We start from the raw sequence: 10,469 nt of genomic DNA, 5'->3' as shown, positions 1-10,469 counted from the left end.
TATATATAGTAATAGTACCGTAACCTCACTCATAATATAAATATAAATATAAATATAATATAATATAATATAATATAATACATGTGCGTGTTATAATCATTCATTAAATTTTACCGCAACCTCATTCATAATATAAATATAATACATATGTGTATTATCAACTACCTACCTACCTTTGAGCATGAAAAATAAACGAGATAATCGCCGTCTAGGCTTTCTAGAAAGAATCCAAGACATCCAATTACAATGAGGCTTGTTCGGCATGCCACAATTTTGTGGGATTTAGATTGGAAATGTGATCAATTTTCTATTTTTTTTTACAGACTCAATATTTTTTTTCCCAAATCTTCTCTCACTTCATGTGGAAGTCTGAATTAGTACCTCTGTTTCTCTTCATATTCTAACACATCATTACTATGTATATATAAAGATGCGGATTTAAATTGAGTTTTGATTGTGGGACTAATAAGTTTAGCTCATAGATCGAATAACACTGTCTTTGCATGTGAGTATGTAACTGTGTCTTTTTTTTTTTTGATTCAAAAGTCCGTAGACAGCATGTGACTATGTGAGCCACACAAAACTGGACCCCAATTGTTTTTATCTTGGATTTTATGTGCTCCAAATAAATAAAAAAGGTAAACTAGTTTATAAAAAAAAACTTATAATTGTGAATTATTTTTTGTATAAATTAAGTGAAAAATAGATAAAAAAAAGAAGAAGATAAAGACTAATTATATTTGTTATAATATTTTCTTATTTAAATAAAAATACATATATCTTTTTTTAATTTTTTAAAGATTTTCCACAACTAATTTCACAGTACAACCGAATACTAATTTCAGTACATTTCCATAATTAATCTCGAGTGTATCCATACTTGTGGGTTCTCATCCCCATCAAATCTCATCCCATCCTGTGACAAACAAACACGTCCTTTTGCGCCTAAGTCACATGCATGACTTGAAATTAAATTCCAACACATCATTTCCGTAACAAAAGGTAATTTTTTTTTTTTTTTGAAAAACTGGAACTTTTGATCTAAAACGAATGGATCAGTTGACATCAAAATTATCTCTTACGACATGTGCGGGTCAATTTGGGTATGTTTTACTTTAAATCAATGGTTTCAAATAAAAAAAAAAAAATACGACCCTAAATTTTCCGGGAACAGATATATCCAAAGCATGATTGGCGCAATTTAAGTCTCTTCACGTTTGAAACTTTGAATTTGAAAACGGAGAGATTGTATATATTCAACTGCTGGGGTTAAAATGCTGATTGTACATTTAACCTCGTAGAGAAAAATGTTTATTAAATGAATTTATTTAAACAGTGTGGATATATCAAGTGATGTTAATGAAGTCTAATTGAGTTATTTGTGTGTGTGTATATATATATATATTTAAAGTAAAGTTAAAGATCAAATGATCATTCAGCTGTTTTAATATTCACAATAAATTTTTCATTTGAATTTGAACATGCAAGTGGTGGTTGTAAAGTTATTTGTATATTTAAACATTTGGTTGGTGTCTGTATTAATTTGTTCTTAATTTCTACGTAATTATTTTGTATTCCGGCCCACTGCCTAATGTTCGTTAGACTACTGTCTGCACTCTAGATCTGATTTATAGAGGGATCAGCTTAATTTTATTATGAATTTGATTCATGTGTCTCAATTTGATCCATCTGCTATATATACACGATTTTGAAATCTTGTTTTGTATAATATAATATAATTTTGGTTTTAAGAGTCAGATGAGAATATAATTATGTTCTTCGATCATTTCGTTTGTAATGGTAACTGTCTTAATTACCAACTGTAATAATTAAACCCTTCTCTTTATATTTATATTTGTAAGTAGCAAACCAACTTAATTTGCGTTGTTATTAAATAAAAGATGTAATTAAGAGCATATATTTGTGGTCTACTTTAGGGGGCATTGAATTAATTATATATATATATATATATATAATATATATAGGTAGTAGTAATTATTACTAATATTACACTTAATTAAAGTAGAAGCGACAAGATGATATACTTAACCAGATTCAAATAACAGATCTGAAGATGATCTGGTTGAATTTAATTTAATTATTCGAAAGTCAAATGATTCGATCATACCCAACTTAAAATTAAGATGATCAAAGATTGAGTTACTTCACTGGATCTGAATTCTCCAATCACCGCCTCTTCTTTTTAAGGACATGCAGGAGTAATCTCAATTATATATATATATATATATATATATATATAATTGAAGGAACATTTACATTAATTATTTCGAATAGTCCGAAATGTTTTTTTTTTCACTATATATATATATATATATATTCAAATTCGCACTCTTTTTGTACTATCCTTACAAGCAAACTCGATCGATATATATATTCCTAATTGTAAATTATACTTTTATTTAATAGAAGATTAATATATATAGACTATAACCTATTTTTTTTTTTCTAATTAACTTCATATACAAACTTCAATCATTGCATTGGTCAAAGTCCATAATAGAAAATTAAGCTGGGAAGCCGAATAATTCAAGCAAATTAAAGACGAGGTTGTGATAGTTGTTTGGCGCGTCAATTATTATTTATTTCACTACAATGTAATAATAACACGTACTTGGCGACCTTGTCGTTGTAGGAATGTAGGCTAACCTAATAAATTGAGTTACACTGATTCCTAACATGTATATGCTTCTTATCTTCAATAATGCACACAAATTATTAGATAACTAAAGCATGGCACCTGATGCAGCTGAATCATGGAAGTTCAAAGAATGAGAGTCAATTAATCCTTATTTATTTTCTTCAAAAAAGGTTTAAGAAAAAATTGTACTTATACACAATTTTCTATATAGATTAGAGTAAAATGTTATATGTATACAGTAAAATTAAATTATATTTCGCAGCATAAATTTTTTATATGATTGACTTCATTCATATTTGATTGTCATTATTGGTAAGTCTGACTCCTCCGTAGTTGAATTGTTAATAATTACAAGACATAAATACTTCATATTTCTAAACAAAATATAATATATTGTTATTATATAGTTACATTCTAGAATCAACATTCTTTGTTAAACTATAATCTTTGTTACTCATCAAAGCCGTTAAGAAACTGTAGATCAAACAACTTATTTTTAATAATGATTTGAATTTGTGTTGCATACATGATATTTTGTTGCAAAAGGTTGCTAGTGTTTGAGGTAAACAGTCAGATTACGTGCACGTCTAATCATCATTTGTTTTTTTGTTGATAGTTTTGTATCATTTTATGTCTAATCTATGTTAATTTAATAATTCATAAAATTTATTAGAATAAATATATCAAAAATAAAGAGAAAAAATTCTTCAAAATTGGTGAATTATAAACATTAAGAATCTAATATTAGCCCCAATTAAAATTGGTCCGTTGGAATTATCTGACGTGGACGTGGTACATGAGGAGATAGTGATTCGGTGGTTGTTTGGTAGATGCCAATCATTTCCGTTTGAAAAATGTGGAAGAATAAGCGGCATCGACCGAGTTGTATTTTAGAGAGAGAGAGAGAGAGAGAGAGAGAGAGAGAGAGAGAGAGGAGACGTTGAATTTGTGACTTGGTCAAACTGAGCGACAAAACATGCCAACTTGGTCTCATTCATGCACTAATCGAGCTGTATATCTTACAACGACCACTTCTCAATCTCCTAACATGAATCGCTCGCTGACATGTGGGCCCCACAATTTCCCAATTACATTGCGGTCCCTAGAAGTAATTAATTTAAGCCGCCGCAGGAACCGGTCTAACTGACGCGCTCGCTTGTTTGTTTGTTTGAGGCTTTGAGCTGTTATATATATAAAGATACGCTTGCTTTTGCTTTTATTAATGTAATTGCAGTGCATGTATAATCAATCGGAAAGGGAATTTTAGTAGAAAGTCGCAAGAGATCCAAATCTCATCAGAATCTTCCTTCTTTTTTTTCTTCCAACGCGCGCCATGGCTGTAAGCTCATTTCTAATTTATTACATTTAATTACTATTTTATCTGTTTTTGGTTGTTCTTTCTTCAATCATACGAGAAGAATCTCTCGGAACAATTTATTCATTGAATTCTCCTAATGCGGAATTTGTTGCCAGAATGTAATTTAAGAGCTTCGTTAAATGGGAAGCTATTTAGTTCCTAAACAATATTAGTTTTTGAATAGCCCTTTCTCTCTCGTGCTGCTGCTTCTTCTTCTTCTTCTTCCTTGCGAAATTGCAAATTCTCTTTTCCTTAAGGGGAAATTATATATGCTCAAAGACCTACATTTGTTTGTATCTTGAGAAATGTGTAAAATATAGCCTAGTCCTTCGCATCTGATGCTTGCTGGTTTAATCTTCTAAATTGAAGAATTAGTTTGGATTGCATTGGAGTGAAATAGTTGATTTGTGCCCAATCAAGTTGTTTTTTCTTCTTAATTTTGCTAGATCGAGTTCATTTTCACGCGGGTTCTGTTCTACAAACCAAAATATGAGGGGAAAGTGTTGAAAAGTACGAAGAGGGGAAAACCATTATTCTCAATTTTCTATATTAGTACAATAACTTTAAGAATTTATGTCTCGTATTTCCCAGAAAATAATTGTGGTAACCAAATTAAAGCTGGTAGTAGGTACACCAATTAAAACGAGTAGTTGCGCTCCACTAATTACTTTAGTAATCAATAATTTAACTAAGATATATATATATATAAGCTCTTAGTTGGTTATGAGTAGAGATTTCCAGTTTTCAAACTAGATAAAATAGTTGTTTCAGGTTTAACAATCCATATGCGCTCAACCATTTAAAATTGCAGGTATACCTTCCAGAAATCGTAATTTATTTGTGTACCATTATTTTCTAACGTATAACCTTTTCCTTTTGCATGTATAGTAATTAAATTTAGTTGTTGACAATTACAATGACAATTCATGAGTTCTTTTAAATAATGAAAACAATGTTTCTCCATCTTATCAAAATAGAAAGCGAAAAAGAAGGACAAGTAAAAACCAGAAAACGAAATGAGACTATACAAAAAAATAAAATAAACTTCCTAGGTCTAGCTGCTCTGCTTTGTTTCTTCCCTTTTTGTGTGGTTACAACTGCTCTGCTTTTTGTTGGTTTAATTTTGTATTATTTTTTTCTACGTAAGCAGCTTTTATGCCACCAGTTCCTATTGAATGGAAATGTCTGTATAAAATTTTGCAGCATATGTTGCAGACTAGACAGTTTTGCATAATTATAAAGGGATAACCTTTTAAACTACATTTCACATTATGTATAATTGCTAATGTTCTGAGTTTTATTATTGAATTTTCTTTGACAGAAACGGCCAAGTGTACCGCAATTCGGTACATGGGAGAACCAAAATGTAGGGTACACAATGTACTTCGAAAATGTACGCAATGATAAAAATGCCGGCCCGAAAAAAATCATAAACCCTAACGACCCTCAACAAATGCAACATGTGAATTTCGGTGGTCCATCAAACAGAGCTCCTCCCCAGAACAGAGCACCTCCCCAAGCAGTGGCACCGAAACCTAGCCAACCTAAGCCACAACCCGAGCATCATCAAAACTATAATTATCAGAAGCCGAATTATAACAATTATGGAGGATCTAGCTACGAGCCTTCCCCTGCAAGATCGCACCAAAGTCCAGGGGTAAGTGTAGTAGATTAACATTGAATTCACTTGTGTAATTATTTGAAAAGAAATTGGTGTCTTGCTATTTTGAAAAACAGAGTACTTTTGGACTTGATAGAAATTTGAGAATATCCCTTGATGCTAGATTTACAAATTTATCCATCTAAAATAAAAAGTTAAACTTGACCTTTTTATTTTTCTTGAAATTTTTAATAATTTTCTAAATCAATTGTCCAAAAATTCCCCTCTATTGAAGTCGAAATTAATATTCTAAGTTGAGATTCTCTGTGTGTAGCCCAACAAAAGACCTAATGCAGTGCCCAAATTTGGTGAATGGGAAGATGTAAACTCAACACCAGCAGGAGGTTATACCATGCAATTTGAAAACCTTAAGAAAAAGAAGGATGCTGCAAAAGCCACCCCAATGCAGATGCCTGTCGAGCCGGTACGCACCCCGCAAAGGGATACGTATCGCAATGACACTTCATTTTTTTCAAAGGTAAGTAAATCACTCTAAGTTACCAACTATTGCTATACTACTCATACATGCTAGGTATATTAATATTATCATTCATGTTGAAATGGTATCAGATTTAATCTTTCTATTCAAATTGGTAAATGATGTCTCGTGAATTGAATTCCAACAATTTTTTGTATCTTCCGGAAAATAAAATAATATGTCAAACAATTATATATGAAAATAGAAGTAATTACAATGATGAAACCTCCAGTATCGTGGTGTATTAATAAAATTTTGTACATTTCCAACTTTCTAGCTTTTGGGCTGTTTTTCTCCGTCTACAAGAAATTGATGAAGCAGCTTATGTTTGCGAGGGATTGGATTTTCTGACATGCTTTTTTGTTATGGTCATACTCATAGATTTCATTTATTCATTTTTTTTAATTAATTTATCAAATGAAGATGCTATTTCATCCTTAAAAAGAAAATTTTCGTTTCTTATCACTGTGTATACTGTAGAGTTCGTCACTTGACATAGCTTGTATGAAACTTGATTGTACCAGTTGTTATTTATTTAGCTTGTATGAAACTTGATTGTACCATTCGTTATCCAGCTATTCATACTCGTCTTTGACTTTGTTGCTGAGAAATCGTTCGACATCATTCCCCCCCATAATTGCACCGACAAGACTGGTAGAGAGAATGCAAGGGACAAACAAATCTGTCTATATCAGTAAAAACATGATGCCAACACGTAATAGCTTCTATTAGGATTTCAAAAAAAAAAACATGATGCCAACCATTGCTTCAAGAGGTTTTCATCCAACATAGAAAGAACACACTTTATCAAATATTTAATTTACATTATTACAAACACCAGTGCATTTCATAAAGTTGTCTTCCACAATTATAGAAAAGAAGTGAGGCATTAATATTCCCCCACTTCCTGAATTACCATCACCACACAATCCACCTATTTACAGTTACAGTTAATGAGGAAAATGCAATAACAATATAGCCATGCACAATTGGGGAGCCACCTCAACTTTTTTCTGCTTTTGAACTTATAACCTGAAACTTCTCTTCTTTCCACAGAGGACAACAATTCACAATTATTTTTGGTAAGTTTTTGAGTTTCCGGGATTATATGCAAAATTAGAATTTCAGGTGGGCATCAGTAATTAACCAAAGGTAAAAAAAATATATATATGGTGACGGCATACACTAAACAACATAGACAAGGTCATCGCTACTCTCATTTCCTATTATGACTAGACCTTCAACAAGTAATGGGAACATGCATCTTTTCCATTGGCAACCTGTAGTTATGGCACCTCCTGGGGGATCAATAATGTTGTACGAATGCTGCTGTTTTATAATACCAATCACACTTGCAGTATCCCCTTCTTTGATAAACCTGGATATTACAAAATAACACAACTTAAAAGGAGAATACAGCAACAAATTTGGTTTTAGGTTTAGATTGAAGTTATGAATATATATTTTTTTTTCTTTTTTGCGGAAAAAAGGAAATATTCATAACTTAAACCTAAACCAAAAACACTTAAAAATGATGAGTAAATAGATCATTCTTTAATGACAGATATTTGCAAGTTTATTATTTATTTTGTTCCTATATATCCGTACTTTGGTAATGGTGGAATGATTTTGCTTATGGAGACAAATAAAGAGAAAAATAAACTACCCTTCTTTAATGCGTAACTTCAGGCTGTTGCTAGAGAGGTTATTCTCCTCTAACCAGTTGAGAAAATCAGGAGATATCTGCCCTTCGTCCTTGTTAATTTCTACTGTTTTGGATTTAACATAGGGTGTAACTCTTGTGCTTTCTCCAGCTCTCACAAGAAATCTTGTACCCGTATTTTTGTCTGATATGTAAAAATTTGCCAAGTGCTTCTGTACGAACAAAGAAGTCAACATATAGAATCTTGATTATTGTTTTTGGCATATTTCCCAATTTTTTTCAAAAAAGAAAAGAAAAGAAACATGAGGAATGAAATTTAAAATTTACTACGTACTGCTGAATGCTTCAATTCCCATTTGAAGTGCCAAAGATTTGAACTTGCACTTGAGCTGCTGGATCCGTGGTATTCATACACGTCGATAGATGTAAATATGCATCTCGATATGTCATGATATGATGCACCCAGTGGGAGATGTCCACATGTCACTTGCTATGAATTGGTTAATTAACAAATGACAAAATAAGATGACGGAAAAAGGAGGAAACAACAAACAAAGGGAGAACGTGATGCTTCAATTTGCTCGACGGTTCCACAACTAGCAAATATTGGTCAACTACATGATTTGCAGTCTGATTTTGCTTGAGTTATACTTAAATACATAGAGAAATACCTTCAAATCTACCTTGTTTAGATCATTGACATTCTATTTCTTAAATCAGTATGTTCCTTCACAATGTTAAAGTTCATTGCTTGCTAAGGAAAAAAATTACAAACCTAAGCAAAAGTGATCACAGTATTTTATTAATAACTGAATAGAATCAATGCAACAAACTTCAGCAACAATCAAAATATCTAGGAAGCGATCATTCAATTTGAATTTTACATATTGTAGAAAGGATAATAACAAGAGGCATGATTAAGAATATATGGGCTGTTCTATTGTTGAAAAACAAAAATAAATTTTCACATTGAAACACACTTAAAAGTTTCTAATTAAACACCGGCCTTAGTAACATAGAAATCGGTAAAAAATACAACACACAAGAGAAACAGAAATCTAACCCCAGTGATCTTCACTAGTTCACCCACTGGAAAGTTTGCTCTGTCAATAGTAGTATCTGGTAACTGCCTGAAGTATCTCTCAACCTCCTTATTTTTCCTTAAGATATTCCACACTGACAACAGAACAACAAACAAAACCAAACCTCCCACCACTATAAGTAACTGAAGCCGTCTTGACACGGCAAATAAAAATATCCCGACACCAACCCCAGCCGCCAGCACGACCACCACCAACAAGTAAAAATAGAATGGAATACCTGGATCATGCACTTAGCTGTTTTAATGGTGAAGTTGGCCATAGAAAAATCAATGTGCATCATAAACCAACATGCTTAATTTGTATGATCAATCAATGGCATGATTAATTATACGTATGGTTTTCTATGCTTGTCAGTAATACACTTGCAAACCAAGGATATATCTATTTAGATAATTCAGGGTTCCGAAGGGTTTTACAATGAATTGCCAGATTGGTTGCTATGCTTGATTTAAGAAACAAAGATTTGAATGATTTAAGCTACATGAATAATTGCATATATATATATATATATATATATATAGATAACACATGATGCCTTATAAAGAGAGTATGTAAAGTACCAAAGACAAATTTGCTCTCCTTCACAGCCGGCACCGGTTGCTTCACAACCCTTCTGGCTGAACCAAGTGATGACACAGAGGGTGACCGAGACGGCGAGGGGCCCACAAGCAGTCCAGAATGCTGCAATTGCGACAGCGGTCCAGAATGAGCCGAAGGAGATGGTCTATGCAACGGGCCCGAGGGGGCACGACTCGAGCCTCGGCTACTCATCTGAGGAGAAGATACACCACCGCCTATGCCAACACCAGTACCAGTATTGGCCGGTATGTCGAACATACGCCCAAGTTCGCCGGACTTTGCAACATCGCCACCGGTGTAAGGTACCGGACCTCCTGACGAGAGACGCCGCTCTCTAGATGGTGTCTCTGGTTGTGGTCCCGAGACGTACAAGCCGCTGGCCAACTGATGCATTATGAGTTATTTTGGAAGCACCTCGATAGTGGAGAAAAAGATGGAAAGAAATGGTACGATGCTTTGAGAGAGAGAGAGAGAGAGAGAGAGAGAGAGAGAGCTTAGAGGAGAAGGTGGTGAAGAAAAGGGGCACGTGCCGGGCCGACGGGGCCAGGTGGAGGGATCAGAAGCGTCGATGATGATTGATGGGCGTTTCTGACTAGGGAAGGCCTGATTTAGATTGTGAAAATGTAAAGCGTCAAACTGTCAATTTGGAAATTGGAATAGAAGCAAAAGCACGGGAATTAATGAACAAAATGATGAAGTAAGCAATTTAGTGTCCACTTGTGATGCTTGCCGACTCAGCACACAGGATTTTCTGCGCTATGCCTTTCGGATTTATATATACTTAATTACTTTCATATTGCTTCAATTGGATTAAATAAAACATTAATTATTTGATACTTGCCAATGCGTTGTTTCAAATATATGTGATTATCCTTATACATTTATAATTAGTTATAGCTATGGTACTATTACATAATTTATTAGTGACAAAATGATAAATTTGGAGGCTACAATCACTGATGTACATCAG

The 10,469-nt window shown here is 33.1% G+C and overlaps 2 protein-coding genes across 2 annotated transcripts; one reads left to right on the top strand and one right to left on the bottom strand.

Annotated features, from left to right (window-relative positions):
* Window positions 1-3,891: 3,891 nt before the first annotated feature.
* Window positions 3,892-6,724, top strand: LOC144575841 (RPM1-interacting protein 4-like). Its single transcript, XM_078326085.1, has 4 exons — window positions 3,892-3,998; window positions 5,338-5,673; window positions 5,951-6,154; window positions 6,432-6,724. Exons 1-4 carry the CDS (start codon window positions 3,993-3,995, stop codon window positions 6,465-6,467), a joined length of 582 nt encoding a protein of 193 aa, XP_078182211.1. The 5' UTR covers window positions 3,892-3,992; the 3' UTR covers window positions 6,468-6,724.
* A 473-nt stretch (window positions 6,725-7,197) lies between these two features.
* Window positions 7,198-10,009, bottom strand: LOC144575912 (putative membrane protein At1g16860). Its single transcript, XM_078326168.1, has 5 exons — window positions 9,481-10,009; window positions 8,881-9,137; window positions 8,152-8,307; window positions 7,821-8,029; window positions 7,198-7,532 (listed from the first exon to the last, which is right to left on the bottom strand). Exons 1-5 carry the CDS (start codon window positions 9,890-9,892, stop codon window positions 7,340-7,342), a joined length of 1,227 nt encoding a protein of 408 aa, XP_078182294.1. The 5' UTR covers window positions 9,893-10,009; the 3' UTR covers window positions 7,198-7,339.
* Window positions 10,010-10,469: the final 460 nt, after the last annotated feature.

This window comes from Carex rostrata, chromosome 24, assembly GCF_964058835.1.
Source record: "Carex rostrata chromosome 24, lpCarRost1.2, whole genome shotgun sequence".
Lineage (NCBI taxonomy): Eukaryota > Viridiplantae > Streptophyta > Magnoliopsida > Poales > Cyperaceae > Carex > Carex rostrata.
Note: the sequence above shows the minus strand (reverse complement) of the source record. Positions and strands in the feature narration are given on the sequence as shown.